The 16,968-nt window shown below is 43.2% G+C and overlaps 1 protein-coding gene across 2 annotated transcripts in view; it reads right to left on the bottom strand.

The window, feature by feature from the left end:
- Positions 1 to 16,968, bottom strand: part of LOC308315320 (copine-9-like) — a gene marked incomplete at both ends in the record, with an annotated part of 80,010 nt that overhangs the window by 33,688 nt on the left and 29,354 nt on the right. For both annotated transcript variants that reach the window (XM_080763253.1, XM_080763252.1), the window contains 2 exons: positions 636 to 699; positions 14,068 to 14,141. In XM_080763253.1, coding sequence (XP_080619379.1) covers positions 636 to 699; positions 14,068 to 14,141 — 138 coding nt within the window. The remainder of the gene's footprint in view (positions 1 to 635; positions 700 to 14,067; positions 14,142 to 16,968) is intronic.

Genomic DNA, 16,968 nt, shown 5'->3' with positions numbered 1-16,968 from the left:
TCATCATAATACCTCACAAACACCACCAACTGACCATTATCACTGGTATCATCATAATACCTCACAAACACCACCAACTGACCATTATCACTGGTATCATCATAATACCTCACAAACACCACCAACTGACCATTATCACTGGTTTCAGTGGACTTGTTCCTCACTGCTGAGGAAATGCATTCTGCATTCTGTATTCCCACAAAGCTATTTGGAGTAAATAGGATCGTCTTCCTACTGTAATCGTACAGTCTTAAGCAGCCATATTTCCTGAGAATTCCATATAGCTTAGAAGCTTTCCATGCAAATGAACCTGAGCCATTGTGTCCATGCTGGGGGGCGAGGCCAGTTGGCACTTCCAATAAAAATAAACCTGGGGGAGAAAGTGTGTCACCATGGCTGTGACAGCAGTATCCACGATGCACAGTGAGCTGGGGAGATGTTCAGACGTGTGTGTGTGTGTGTGTGCGTGTGTGTGTGTGTGTGTGTGTGTGTGTGTGTGTGTGTGTGTGTGTGTGTGTGTGTGTGTGTGTGTGTGTGTGCACGCACGTGTGGGTACGTGTGTGTGTGTGTGTGTGTGTGTGTGTGTGTGTGTGTGTGTGTGTGTGTGTGTGTGTGTGTGTGTGAGAGGGACTGACCCGGCAGTTACTGAGCTCCTCGGCAGTGAAGATAATGATACCACACTTCTTCCCCGGTATCCCGCTGAGAGAGAGAGAGAGAGAGAGAGAGAGAGAGAGAGAGAGAGAGAGAGAGAGAGAGAGACACAGACAGACAGACAGACAGACAGAAAGAGTGGGGAAGAATAAGCATATTGTGAAATTGATGAAGAATGTACAGTAATCATGCACAGATGCGCACACACAAACATGGTTACTTGTTTATGGCCATACAGAAATACAATGACACTAACACACACACACACACACACACACACACACACACACACACACACACACACACACACACACATGTCTACATACTGTCACTCCCAAGGGGTATTATTTTTGACGAGTTGAGTAAAAGTATAGCTACTGTTTCGCCAGACGTTTGACGTGACAGGCTCCCAGCTGTCAGGTATAGTTTTTCCAATGTTCCCTATAGCCCTATGTCACATGGCTGCCATTTACAATGGTTCCATTTAAAATGGGACATTAAATGGAACCTGCTCCTGTATAACTCAACTCATTGACAGTTATAATGAGGTCCAGCTGCTATTCAGCCCAGCACTAGAACAACTTTCATTTGACAATGGAGCTAATCTACAAGCCACAATGAAAAATATGTTTTTCACACTTCTAGGACATATCTGTGTTCATAATGGAGATACAATTAACAATAGACGCCAAGAATTTGAAAATACAAACTCATTTTTCTTGTCCCTAGAAGTCAAATCTTTAGTAGTTCAATCCATTATATAACCTGTATTGATTGCTTGAATGCTCTCAAAGGAAAGATTCAGCTTTTGTCGTTGTACATGCAGACTCTCCTGCCTACTGCATCCTAATCTGTCCACACATCAGATTCACTCAGTATTTTCACACTGGAAAAAAAGCAATTTTCAAAGATGGAAGTGTGTGTGTGTGTGTGTGTGTGCGTGCGTGCGTGCGTGCGTGGTTGTGGGGATGTTGGGGATTTTGCTCAAACGTCCCATTCCGACATCCCAAGAGTCAGAAAATGGCTGATTTAAGCAGTACATCCAGCAGGAGTCTGAATAAACTGACAATTTCTTAAAAATGCTATAATGATTGCTAAACACAATCCTATGGCCCAACAACTGAATGCAAATGGCGGTGCAAAAAACACAAGCGATGCCAGCCATACATAATTACTTTCTGCAGTGCTTAGCATGTAGGCAATAGTGTGTGCTCCCATTGTGAAGGAAAGGAAGTGAATTATCTGTCGTTGCAAAAGAAGGAGCATCTGTTATTACTTATTAGTACTGTAGGTATTAACATAACAGGCTGTGCATGAAAGATATATCCAAATGCTAAGTAAAGTAAAGTGATTATCCAGTTTTTAAAAAGCTATGGTCTTCAATCAAATTGAACTCTACACGGTTATGAAGGGGCCTCAGTGATGAGTCTGATGAATGACAAGTCAGGTGTTTCAGCCATAATTAAGTCAATATCAGTCAGTTCCAGAGGATGATTGCTTCTTCTAAGCTATGCCTATATATTTTGTGCACAGGACATGGCTAGATGTTCAAAAGTGGCCAGCATAGGGAGTTACAAAGACGTGGTGATACAAGATGGGTATAGGCTATGTAGACAAAGCACTGGCTTGCCGGAAGTTGATGGTGCAAGCTGCCTTGTGTTCTTCAAAACATAAGCACATGACACAGACAGATCCATTGATGCTCGACATTCAGGCATCATTGCAACCTTTTGTTTGTTGCAAATTAGTTTTAGTTTTAGTGCTGACTGACATATTTGCAAGTGATCAGATCTGTTCAAACAATCTGCATTGGTCGCTGCGGATATAGTGCATGAGTTGACTCTGTTGCTCTTGCTGAAAATAGCACATCTGTCACGGCAAGTGACACTGTTGTACAACAAAGTATACAACAACAAAGTATATATATCAGGCTTTAATGTCCGAGTGTCCAGACTGCAGACCGAGACTCATCTGTAAAAATCGAATTTGAATCACATTTATATTCACATTGGAACGTGGTTCAAATCTGATAAAAATAATAATAACTTTGATGTGTGTGGGCTGTTGTTTTTTACACTGTTTTCAGGCTTTCTGACTTGGTGGTCAGATTTAGCAATGGCGGTAAACAAGGTGGAGTCACGTCATGAAACCTTTGAGTAGTAACAGCACTGACATATAGCTTGTGTTGGGGAGGTGGGCGGGGCTTCAGCAATTACAGCCATAGCCATGTTTAAAGGCTAGGTGACTTGTCCACACTGCTGGCCAATGGAGAGCAACGTCGCCACATGGCGGCCATCTTGCTACAGTCATCTCACTCACTCATAACATATGGTGCATGTGCTTTTTAAATTTATAAAATGTATTAAATAAAAATGCTATTGCAAATATTTAACCAATGAATATTTATTATTGCACATTATAGGTAAACGGTAAACACATCTTGTGCATTGAATGGTAACTTATTCTGGTTATATTTGGCATTATGCATGGTTACCTGCCTCAATAATATTATATTATGGCTTCCATAGTACATTTAGTCATGTACTATATGTTTTCGTTTAACTGCTATGATGAGCCTGCACAAACAAGAATTTCACCCATGTTACTTGTAATGTGATGTGACAATAAAGTTTGTTTCCGATTCTGATACTAATTACCTGATTGTTTTTTCCTGATGACAACCACACCCCACTATTATGGAGTCCACCTGTTGTTGCTCCCCTATAAGTGTGTGTTTGCCATCTGGCTGGTTTATTCCCTGAAGAAGACCTCCTAGGTCGAAACGTTGGATTATTGTCAATAAATATACAGCATCGTGGCTACGAATGTGTGCCTTTTTCTTATTTTTCGATTTACTTTTATTATTAAAATAACCATAACTTGCTAAATTTTTAACCTTTTTTTTTCAAACGGTTTGAACAGCAGCGGTTGTCAAAAGGGTCTTTCTGTGTTAAGTGTGCATGTTCTCTCCGTGTCACCTAGGGTAGGTACATTCACAAATAATGTACAGTAATCCTGGTCTCTATAGTGCCTGATGTTCCAACCAGGAGCTGGTTGGAACAACGTGTTACTTCCATGCCCCGTCAGGTGAAAATAAGCAGCTTGGAGTTGAGCACTTAATGCTGTGCAGAACGGCGGTATCTGCCTTCCAGCCAGCAGTGTTGTCTGATTTTTATCTCTAAAGCTCATTAAAGCTCATTTGCAGACAACTATGGTGCAGCAAATAACAGTTGTGTGCAGTGGTGTGCACAGATATACACTAGGGGGTGCTAGAGCACCCCCTGCCCTTTTGGCAATGTGCTCTTAAAAAAAGAATAAATAAATAAATCCTTTTTTTCTTAATTTGTAGTGTGTGGACCATGGTGACATTGATCAATTCTTGATAAAAACGCTTCTACTATATTATTTAGGCCCCCACAATCTAAAGCTATGTTTCTATGTCAGTGGTTCTTCGATTAAAATAAAATAGCAGACCTACAAGCTCGTAGCGCGCCACTCGGTGGCTACGAGCTATGAGCTTGTAGATCTGCTATTTGTTTTTGTGTTTCTACATTTGTAACTCCTAGTGTTAGGAAGTAGCGTGTTGATTTCCAGTAAACTTGAGGATGTGACAAGCCGTTGGACTGAAACTCCTCTATTCCATTTGTTTTGTTTCCTTTCCAGTTCACTTTCTCTCAGGATCATTAAGTGGTCAGTCGTGAGGCTGAGCGGGTCGAGGAAAAAATTGAGCCGATGTTAAAAAGATCAAACTGGGACGAGACAGAGCGAGAGCAGAGGGAAAATAAAAACAACAAAGGAGCATAAAACAGTTGGAATAGATTGGGAGACAGAGAAGAAAGATGGAAGGAACTTTCTGACAGCGTCAGGGTCATGGATCCAAAGGTCTTCACCCTGCGAGCTACTGAGGACAGGAAGGACAGACTTGAGGAAACAAAAAAGCAATTAGGACAGAGACACAGAGAGAGAGATTGGGAGGGATAAAGGGGCCCCTAGGGGCCACTTACAGGGAAGTCACAGTGTTTCATTATAAGACATAAGAGATGTCCGCAGGTGCCGTTCAACAAGGTTGTTTTGGTTTCAGCTTTCTTTTAATCTATTTTTTCTCCCCAATTTAATCGACAAGCCAATTCCCTCCACGCATGGTGACAATGGTGTGCCGTGAGATAAGTCCAGATGTCTTTCTGTGACAACCACATTATAGCAATAGTATAATATACTATTGCTATAATATATGTATGGTTGTATATTATGCAACCATACAAGAAAGTTTGAATGGAATGTGTTGTGTGTCCTCCTGCATGTGTTGGTTTTGGCTTTAGTTATGGGTAACAAAGATCATACCCTGAAGAAGGCAATTTGTTTGTCGAAACGTTGATAACCCAATAAAAAGTATTTTTGGCATCGTGACTACGAGCTGTGCGACCTCTCCTTTCTATTTTATAACAAAGATCCTTAACACATAGCCAATCCCATGCCTCGCCAGTCGCCACTATAGTGCGAAATGGTACACATTTCCAGTGATTGCATGATAATGGCCAGGCGGGTGAGAAAGTCAGGACAGATAAAGAAGATAAAGAAATACCACATCGTGGTCGAAGGCCTTTACTGTGTCTGTCCAGACTAATATACTGTATAGTATGAATGAATAAATAATAAATAATTGAATTAACGCGATTTGTGAGGACAGAGTCACATCAACTTCTGACCTTTGACCACTTACTTCTAACCAGCTCATCCTTGAGTCCAAGTGGAATTCATGCGATATCTCAGCGTTGCTGAGATATCGCATTCACAAAGTGGGTCTGCGGTACGTGCGTATATGTACATAATATGGAGGGAGAGACGGATGGACAACCCGATGACACAATGCAGACAGCCACGGCTGACGCTAGCGGAGGCATAACAAGAGGGAGACCAGAACAGAAAGAATGTGAGCACACAGCTCTGTGTGATGTGGGGCTGAGGACTCGGGCTTCCAACTGCCTGCAGTGCCAGCCAGGCAACAAGGCGGGAATTATTTATGAGTAAATCCACTCAAACTCCACAGCCGACAGCTGGCGGATATACCAGAACTGCTGGACAGATGTTAAGAGAGTGTGCTGCTGAAATGGTTTGACCACCACACGAGAGCCCAAAATGACCAGAACTACATATTTACTTCACTCTACAAGACTCCCATGATATCAATTACACAGCTGCTGTGTGCTGAATAACAGCTGCATTCTGCAGACAGTGAAACACAGACACATTTCAAAAGCGGCATTGTGGGGGCACGGTGGCACAGTCGGTAGTGCTGTCGCCTCACAGCTAGAAGGTCCCGGCTTCGATTCCCGCTGCGGACGCTGTGGGTGCTGGGGGCTTGTTCTATCCTCCGCTATATGCAGTGCCCATACCCGAGGCGGGGTTGGCGTAAGGGCCTTTCTCTGTGGAGTTTGCATGGTCTCCCCGTGTCCCCTAGGGATAGGTACCCTCACAAAAAACATGCAGGAATCCTGGTCTCTAAACTGCCTCCCTCTGGCAACAACTTGCGCAATTTAGGGGAAAGTGTGCCAACACGCCCATGACTACACAAATACCGGTGTCGGCAAAGTAGATAGCGGGTGACACTGGACCAAAATACCATTAAGGGACAGAGCAAGCTCCTATACTCAATCATTTTCGGGCAGCGGCTGAATTGCGGGCCGCGTCGCGGGAATCGACGGCAACAAAAGTGGAGCCCACTGTCTCTCCTACACTATCTCCCTCTCAGCTTTCCTACAGTCTCTCAACAGAATGGTTGAACATGTGTAAGCTGGACAGATCAGATAAAAGAGAGACCATAGGCAGGCCTGCTATATAATGTATCACCAGGGAGTCCATCTCATATAGCTACATGGCATGAACTCTTTGTTTGATGTATTGGGGTCAGGATACAGGAGGTGGTTGGACCCCACAACTCTCAGTATTTTGAAAGAATACACTCTTTCACTATAATCTTTGGCAGAAAAGGCGCCCGTCAGTTAATCTCCTGGAGCTAATTACCATAATCGTTGCTGTTGGGAGGAAACCACCTAACTCCTTTTTAATATTGAACCAATGTTAAGTAAAGCACTTCAGACGAAACCTCTTAACTCCATTGGAACCTGCTAAAGCTGCTAATTCTCTCCAAATGTCTGAAACTCCCGTTATTATTTGTACGTGGACGAGTGCAGTGCCCATTCGGGGAGCAACGCTTGCCAATGACATTTCTTACATTTACAGTGTGCTGTGCACAACTCAACAGTAGGACCACATGGTGCGATATACAGTATAAATGGTCCTAAATCCTTTGAAGCCCTTTGACTGAACCCGCATGGCACAGGAGCCAGAAACAAGGCCCTGCCAGCCAACAGGACAGCAATTAGCTGAATTCCTAATATTGGGTCCTGCATGGAGCCGACCTGCAGAAGCAGCAGCGGCGGTGCAGGTGGTCTGTCTGAGAGCTGTCAGAGCGGAGCGGAGCAGACCGTGCCAGATGGCAGGTGAGTGCTGTCGAGGACACAGCCCGCAGGGAACCGCCGACGGGATGGTGACACTGGTGTGTAAAAGAGAGAAATGTATCTGTCTGTGTGTGTGTGTGTGTGTGTGCGTGTGTGTGTGTGTGTGTGTGTGTGTGTGTGTGTGTGTGTGTGTGTGTGTGTGTGTGTGTGTGTGTGTGTGCGTGCGCGCGCGCGTGCGTGCGTGCGTGCGTGCGTGCGCATGTTCGGCTTTGGCTATGAGCATATAAATAAAAAAACTAAAAACAAAAGAAGAAACATGCTGCGTTTCAACAGATTTGCAGTGGAGTGCTAAACCCAAACCTTCAGTAAACAATAAACATACTGTATTCCAAAATAGTTAAAAGGAAGCACATCTCAAACGTATTATCAAAGAGCACAAAATACGAATATTCCTACTTATTTATTTGGTTCACAGGCAAAGAGCCTTCAGAGCTTTAACAGATTCAACTCATTAGTCATAGCCAGTTTCTTAAATTCATCACCTAGGTATACCGTATGTGTGTGTGTGTGTGTGTGTGTGTGTGTGTGTGTGTGTGTGTGTGTGCGTGCGTGCATGTGTGTGTGTGTGCGTGCATTAAATTCCCCAATTTAGTCATTATGCCAATTGATTCCTCCCACATTGTGTTGTCAATGCTGTTGTGTAGTTGTTAGACTTCTAGTCTACACAAACACAACTGGCCCATGTTGGGTGGAGGGAAGCTGGACGGGGAGGGCGATAATAGAAATGCACGTACTCCTACGTGCATGTCATGGGACGGCCCCTGTCAGCGGGGAGGAGTGGGACGAAGGCTCTACGTCCTCCTGGTGGGGGCTCCTCACTGGCAGGTGCTCCAATTATGGATAATAATCTTATAAGAAAATAAATCCAATATAGGATTTGTTCCAAAGTTGATGGGATTTCTATTTGGATTTCTTCTGGGATGGTAAAAAATACACAATAAAACCAGTACAACAATAAACAAAACAATAAACTAAAGAGAAGGCCTTGGTATAAAAGTAGACGTGATTTGAACTGTGAATTTGCAACCCTTAGGTCCATGTGTGCATTGTGCGTTGGCTTTAGATATACAGTAGATGCAAACATGGCATCACCAATACGAGAATAGTAGACAATCCCACCAATGCGTTCACTCAGCCGTCACAAATCACCTCCTTTACCTGCTGCTAACACGTCGTGCAGTCCAACAGGCGGCTGTCAATATGCCTCGCAGACACATCGTTACACAGCACATGGCGTTGTGGATTTATGACAACGACAGACGTAACCACCCTTGTTGACAGCTTATTTAGGTGCTGTCCCACCTCATCAATCTCCATCTGTCTGACTGCCAGGGGCGTCTGGGAACCCTAATGGAATCCACACATTTATTCCATTTCCAAATTGTCGCTGTTGGGGCAGAAACCCTAGTATTTCTACATTTCTTTCTTTTGAGGGGGGGGGGGGGGGGGGTTGTATTTATTTATTTTCATAAATTAATACCCTATTTTTTCACAAAAGTAGCAAAAATAGCTGATCTACAAGATCACAACGCATCACGATAGAGAAAGACGAAAAGGGGGTAAACGTTGCCTTTAACGATAGAGACGCCATGCAGGTTGTCCATTGGAATACAGGTTATAGTTCTTTTTTCTGCAAACAGAACGTGTGCATCAGGCAGCATCACGTCTGTTTATGCACGTTGTCTGTCTGCCTGTCTCACTGTTTGTCCCCTCTGTCTGTCCCCATTTCTGTCATCAGCAAAGGACTGGCCATGTAGTAACTCTGAGGAGTCCCGCTTGGGGGGCCCGGATCCCCTGTTGAAGACCTGTGCTTGTGTTATTCAGCTGCTATTTTAATTCTAAGTTAATCTATGATAATTAAAAGGCTGTTCTGATTAATGATTGGATTAACGTTTTTCTGATTAATTCTGTGGTGGGATTTATGGACGTACGGACCTGGCTCCTATACTCAAACGTGGATTCATCTGAAAGGCAGCAGTGGCTGTGTGTTTGATTTATGTCCATGAGGACAATGTTCTTGTGCATACACAATATTACTTCCAATGACTGCAAATTTAAACGTATTGCTGTTGCAGTGCTTGTGTGTGCCGATTCTTCTAACCACGATGCATACCATTTACAATGTACACGTCACGTGCACTTATAACATATAAGTGCGTACATGTGTGTAAATAGGGCCGCCCAATTAGCGCATATGCCTTTCTTGCTGAAGGTTGTGGGTTCAAACCCCGCCTGGGGTCAGCAAGGGCATGTGGTTGAAACGCCAAATCAAATGGGTTCAGATCTGAGCAAGGAGGCGTACAGTACATGTCTGCCTGTCCTGGATGGGATCTCCGGACGTAAAAACAAACAATGATTATGAAATTATGACCAATATCCGATTATTTGCAGGGTCATTTCTGCCGAAACCGATACTGACCGATCCTGATATTATACAGAGGACCACAATGGAAACAAGTCTAGGCGCTAGGGGCTTGGCCCAAAGCCGGTTAATAAAGTATTCAATCAATCAATAAGTAGCCTATACTCTTTTCCAAGTGTCTGTTTTCACAACTGAATGACTACTGACTGGGATGAGTACACAAATTAAATGTATTGAACTCATTGATGATTTTTTTTTTAAACATTGTTCTGTATTGTTTTGGGACCTTTCCGTTACCGATAAGGCATTTTCATGGCCGATTTTATGCTACAGATGAATCATGCATCCCTAATAATATATGACATTCCTGTTCCGTTTACTACTAAGTTACCGTGCGTGTGTGCGTGCATAACTGTGTCCAACTGTGTTCCCCTTTTTCATGGGCCAATCAGACTACTTTTACACCCTGCCAGGCACTCGTGGGTTTCTATAGCAACAGCCAGGTAAGAGCGCGTTTCTAAAACACACACACACACACACACACACACACACACACACACACACACACACACACACACACACACACGCTTGTTTTTTTGTGATAATCACTGAGGTCGCGGAGACTATACACTTGCAATTTAGTTGAATTAAAAGAGAGAGAGAGAGAGAGAGAGAGAGATAAGAGAGAGAGAGAGATAGAGAGAGAGAAGAGAGAGAGAGAGAGAGGATAATTACCAGATAAATTGGATTAATACCAGAAAATCGTTCTCACCAAAGCTGAAAAATAAAAGCATTTTCCGATATGATCTCAAACAACCACTACGAACCAAAAAAACATTCTCATTACTCCCCATTCCACTTGGCTGGAAGTTTCACCCGAAGTCTGTGAAAAATCACCCACTTCTTCGTTGACAAGATTGCCTCTATTAGAGCTTACATTTCACTCCCGCCCCCTTTGATCCGTACAGATCAGCCATTGCTCTTTAATCAATCTTTAATCAGTTCTTCCTCCAATTCTTAAAAATATTTGTCTCTCAACTATCCTGTTCCACTGATAGCGTCCCACCTCGCCCCTTCAAAGACGTATGTAATTGATGTAATACAAGCTGTAATTGTAAATTACATCTTAATTGCTTCAGGCGTTGTTCTAGCCTATTTTAAATTTGCAGTGCTGGAACCTTAATCTTAAAAAATAATCTGGACAGCTCTTTTTTCCTCTTACTTTAAGGCCTATTCATAAGAAGGTTCTTATTTCACGTCTAGAATGCGGTATGTTGGTATAAAATGTACAAACGTAGAGTGGTTCAGAATTCAGATCCTGTTTACCTGAAATATCTTCCTCAGTAAGCTTTGGTGACTATGCATGATGTTAATTTATCTGGCCCTCTTTATCACAGTATCTTCTCCCCCTTGGATCTTTATTTTTAAACATGGCATTTCTTATCATTTTTATACAGATTAGATTAGGTTAGATTAGACGTTATGTCCCAGAGGCATATTCAGTTTCACAGCCTATCCAATTCAGTCGTACCGAAAGAAGACTATGAAACTAACTACTCAACATCATTTCTAGATTGTGTTATTGATACTTTTACTTAAGTAGTATTTCCACCACTGCCTGAGTTATAGTCCACTCTTGGCTAATAACTTGGCTATTTTTGGTGTACAATGAGGTATAAATCAGGATTCTAAAAGCACACCTCCTAATGATAGACCCTGCCTTCCCATTTAGCTACAATCTTATGAATTATGGCCAGATGGCCAGGTTGTGTGTGTGCTTGTGCGTGCGTGCGTGGGTGTTCGAGAGACCTGAAGACGACAGACCCGAGATTATATATAATGTGTGTGTGTGTGTGACTTTGTACAAAGTCACAATGTACTGTAATGTAATGTACAAAGACCCACATGCGAACACATAACACGCACGTGGGCACACGCGCACGCACACACACACACACACACACACACACACACACACACACACACACACACACACACACACACACACACACGTCCCCAATCTGTCCCTTCCCTGTCCAATCTGTGTCCCTCACCCGCCCACCCTCTCTCTCTCTCTTTCTCTCTCCTTCTCCCTCCCTCCCCTCGGGGCTGTGGTGAGTGCGTCTGGTTCTTTAGTGGTCTTTCAGACAGCAGTCTATTCCCTGCAGGCTTCTAAACAGAGACACTGGGAAAGAGGGTTTCATGTGATCTCTCTAGCTTAATGGCACAGCAACAACGCCCCATACCGCCCCCAATTCTCCTTGGCACCGCCCATGCCACCAGCCTGCCTCCCTAAACACAACGCATTCAGATCTACAAGCTAGTGATCTACAAGCTTAAAACTTAAAGCTTAACATCTTTGACATGCCAGGCTCCCTTGTCACGTTACTTTTTAATGTTCTTTGTAGACCTTTCCTGCATCACAGCCCATAAGACTTACAATGAAATGTGGACATTGTGCTCACTCCCAACTTGTAATAGGTAAAAAGCCTAAAAACCTTAAAAACAAAACAAAAATAACATTAAGAACAAGGCAGGCAAGGCACCAGTAAAAGTACAGAAGTATTGGCATCAAAATATACCAAAAGTGAAAGTGGCCTACTCATTATACACTATGCAGATTGTCCCTTTTCACAAGTATCATTATGTCTAAAATGGTATCTCTCCCGGCTTTCCAATTAGCCCTTCACTAAATACCACCCCAAAAAGTGATTGTCCAATGCCAATCTAAATAGTTTAGCAACGGTTGCTATGCAGGTCAAGCTTTCTTCGCTGCTAACGTGCCTATTGGACAAGGATGGGTTGGGGAGGGACTTAGTGAAGGGCTAATTGTCTAAATAAAGGACATTAATGCTTGTGTAACCTCTGTGCTTTCTCAGGGAGAGGTGAGGAATTATTATAGTGTCTGTCATAGACACCATTGTCCTGACATTGGATGTCATTAAGACATTCATTGAGAGTGTATTATAACCGTTCAATGGTGACACTCAATGGCACACAATGGCTCTCACCTTTCACCAAGGTGAAAATAAATGAAGTGAAAACTTGATTGATTACACAGACACTGAATGCCATGGATGAGTTATTGTCCAAAGATTCCATTTAATAGAGATAAATCTCTACCGGGTAATCTATGGATAATGTGCAAATTCCCAGTGGAGACAAACAACGATTTGTCTCATGCAGTTATGCTTTATAGCCTGAATCATGGACATGGGCTGAACCGACACAGAACACCACACTCACTCAAGTGGCAAAATATCTCAGATATTTATCGAGATGAAACACTTCACAATATCTTTGTGCTAATAAACTTGTTTTGCCTTGGTGACGACAGTAGGCCCACCTCATTCCTCCTATATCTGTCATCATAGAGCCTCTAGTGCTTATTCTTTTTCACTTTCTCCTCCTGTCATATCTCCCTCCTCCATTCTACTCTCTTGTCTCGTCTCCCTCAATCCCTCCCTCATGCTTCATTCGACTAACCCCCCCCCCCCCAGCCCCCACCCTTTCTCTCTCTCTCACACACACCCAACAGTGTTTTGGAGCTGTCAGTGGATCAGAGCCGACTATATGTGGTCTGTCTCTGCTTGATAAGACTTCTCAACCATGTCAGCGGTGAAACAGTCCAGTGATGTGCTGTGGGGGGCTTTGTGACGCATTGGCCCCCGGGGGCCCATGGTCTCACCAGCCAGTTCCACTGGGAGAAGCTGCAATATACCTGTTCAGGAAACATCCCTACAGCCGGTACGACTCCTTGCAGTGATGCAAATAGCCTGCATCCTGCATCCTTAGACTCACTAAATTGAGAAAGGACGCACTCATGTCACCCTCTGGGGGTCCTGGGATGCAATACTGTACTCAGTACTGTACTCTAACGTTGTTGAAGTAGAACTCATAAGATGTCCCTGGGACCCATCTAAATGACCACCCGGGCCCTGGGTCCCATTACATTACATCAGTGCCTTGTGCAATATACAGTACTGGCTCCACCATGAACCAAACAGCATTCCTACAGCTGGTATAGGACATGTGCAATACTGATGAAATAACATCTCCAAAGCCGCTAGGTCATATTTTCTGGCTCCTTCATGCATGTAAGATGAAACAATAAACAGTGGCCATCAACAAACACAAGGATCTCTGTCCAACGTGCTTCCATGTTGTAGTGAGCAGTGATTCTCAGTCTTTTCAAAGTGAAGGTCAAGGACCCACAGTTGTAGTCGACTACTTGGTTCCATTTGTACACTTAGGAACTGAGTTCCTAACATTTATTCACTCTCTGGTCAATCATTCGGCTGGAGGGACCATTACTGCATCAGTAATGGTCATTATGAGCTTGTAGATCTGCTCGATTTATAGTATGTGGCCGAGTGACGAGTTAAACTACATTTAATGCCTCAACTTCTACATCCCTATGCTTGTCAAGATGGGGGTCCCCAGTTCAAATGTGATTATTTTTTGGGGGGTGTCACAGCCTTAAAAGGTTGAGAACAGTACAGATAACAGTACAGCATGGGATGCTGGAAGACTTACGAGAGCGTCCTCTCCACCCGTCCTCCCACAGCGCCAATGATCTCTCCCAACGTGCAGAAGGTCTGACCCAGGAACTGGATGGGAGACAAAAGAGACACAATAGACTCTATTCAAAAATAGTCACAATCTAGACACAATAGAGACACAGCAGAGTTATGGACACAGACATGGACACAACAGACTCAACAGAGACATGCTCATGGATCTAAAACAATTAAAATGGGCTTCAGGACTTTAAATAGGTTGTCAGGAAACACACCTGCACCCAGTGATTGGGGCCAAATTGGGCCAAACCAACTCCTTGTCTGTGAACAAGACTTTTGTGTCAGAGAGGGACACTGGACTTTGAAAAGCAAAGTTCTACAAGCCTAAATTAATTGAAAATGTACGTAATATATTTTGTGACGACATATAGTAGTCGTCGATCACCTATTATTTAGTCTGGTGGGAGGGGCCGTGGGGTGTGTGTCTAGCTGTTGCCAGACCTGCCAGACCTGCCTGCCAGACGTTTTCTGCTGTCTGCCTGTCGTTTCCGGGTTTTTAAGACAGCTGGTGGATGAAGAAGCTCCACCCACGCAGGTGACTGCCGTGGGGGCAAGTTGGCCGACACACCTGCCGGCCATCAACTTGTCAGCCCTGACAGTATTTAAACCCTGGTCACCCTGCACTCATCGCCAGATCATTGTACAACCTTTCATGAGCCCAGCTCTCCTGTTCATCCGCCTGCTTGTTGTCTGCCTGCCAGCCTTCATGTTTGTTTTATACCTTCCCATTGACTTCTTGTGAATAAATACCTTAACTTGGTTCCTGTGTTTGGCGCTTCTTTTGGGTTCAACTTTCTGCAAACCATGACAGTCACATAACTCGCTCCAGTGATTGGCTATAGGCCTTCTGGCTCCTTTTGCCAACTCTGAGCTGGGAAAGGCTGCTTTCAGTATTGGTGCACCCAACAAGAACTGAAAACCCTAGCATCAATTGGCCATTTTAGGAACATACTTAATAATCGTGCATTACCTGTATGCAACTGATTGTTGTCAACAGTTAACCGTGTTAAATAGTTTGTTCTTAATTAGTTTATTGTTTTCTTTGTTGTTGTTGTTGTTGTATCATTGTTGTTTGTGTAATCTCGACATCATTGAAAATGAGGGTCTCCCTCAATTGATTTCTCAGAGAATTTAAATAAAGGTTGAATGAAACTCTAAGGTATATTAATGACATAGTTCAATGTTGAAAATGAGTGGTAATATAAATGCCTGGTCTAAGAGGTCACATAATAACCTCACCCAGGACAGGGGTGTGTGCGTGCACGTGCATGCACACGTGTGTGTGTGTGTGTGTGTGTGTGTGTGTGTGTGTGTGTGTGTGTGTGTGTGCATGGCTAGCATACAAAGTTGTGCATGCTATATTGTAATATGTCATTTCAAACAACATCTGCTCCTTCTTTGAAGTTGAACTTCTGAAAGATGTTTTACCTGAACAAGTGACAAAACGCAGACAGATAAAAATGAAGTGACAATGCGCCACATTAATGACTTTCCCCACAGCTGGCTGGCAGCTGGCATCGCTTTGCCCTTTGATGAAAATGTGACCAAACTGTCAGAATGAAAATAACATCATAAAAGGCACACAACAACGCAACAATTCCCCACTGTGAGCAATGGAAGCATGCGTTTCAAACTAGTGAATTTAAGGCTGCAATTTAGAACAAATCTTAAAGAATAAAATGTTATTTCAACCAATCTGTATGTAGTCAGGGAATACTATCAGAATAATGCCTAAACTGGGAATACGTTTCTTACCAAGAATTTTCTTCACCAATGTGTTTGTAAAGGTGTCTAACATTATGACATATCCCACATTGGTTTCTATTCAACCACCCTAGGGGAATGTTTGACAGCTGCTGAAAGTTAACCATCAACAACCAATATATAAGGCAAAATGTTCTACATTTTATTATGCTTTAATAGCATGTGACATGTCAAACTATGGCCAAAGAGTAAAAGCGGCCATGTCTTTCCGGCATCCCAGAGCTTCTATTTTGAAAGAATCCCGGCACTGATTGTGACTGTTTTCAGGTTTGTATGTATGGGCTGTCAAGGCCAGAAAATGTGTTTGTTGACACTCATTAGGCGTCCCTGCATAACTTCCAAGTATGATGATGATGTCCGTGCATAGCCTCTATTGGTTGTTGATGGTAGTATGGTTTCAGCAGCTGTCAAAAATTCCCCTAGGGTGGTTGAATATAAACCAATGTGGGGTATGTTAGTATAGACACCCTTACAAACACATTGGTGAAGACAATTCTTGGTAAGAAATGTATTCCCAGATTGTATTAATATCCCCTGACTAATGGTAGAGATAATCCTGTATTAATTAGTACATCTGCAATGGTTGGAGATGGTCTCCCTACTCTGGTTGACAAACTAGCCCTGCCGGAAGATACTGTATTAAGCAAATGATCTTGCCTAGACAAGCAGGTATTATTCCCTCTTGCCTGAGTGGTAGATGTTTGGTCTACCATGCAAATAGCAGGTGTTTAACTTGCAATGCAGTCAGGGATTTCTTCTGCCGTCATTAATGAGTGTACATAATGCAGGCTACTTACCTTCTGCTCTCTCACATGATGTGACCAGCATGAGGATAAAAGAGAATACACCATCAGAAAATCACCCTTTCATTCCGTTCCATTTGTATACTCTCTAGAGACCAGCGGATGGCTGATTTAGCCGCGGATGCCCCGGTTAACCGCAGTTTAAGGTTGGTTTAGGGTCAATGGAATATATTATTAATTAATATCGGATAAACCGCAGGTGAAATAATGCTGGAAATAAATGAATGGCATCCATCTATATTCTTTAGGCTTATAATATAGTTTTTAAAAGGCACAAAATATCGGCGTGC

The sequence above is a fragment of the Protomyctophum bolini genome (assembly GCF_963924005.1).
Source record: "Protomyctophum bolini genome assembly, chromosome: 5".
Taxonomy (NCBI): domain Eukaryota; kingdom Metazoa; phylum Chordata; class Actinopteri; order Myctophiformes; family Myctophidae; genus Protomyctophum; species Protomyctophum bolini.
This window is presented reverse-complemented; position numbering and strand designations above follow the sequence as displayed.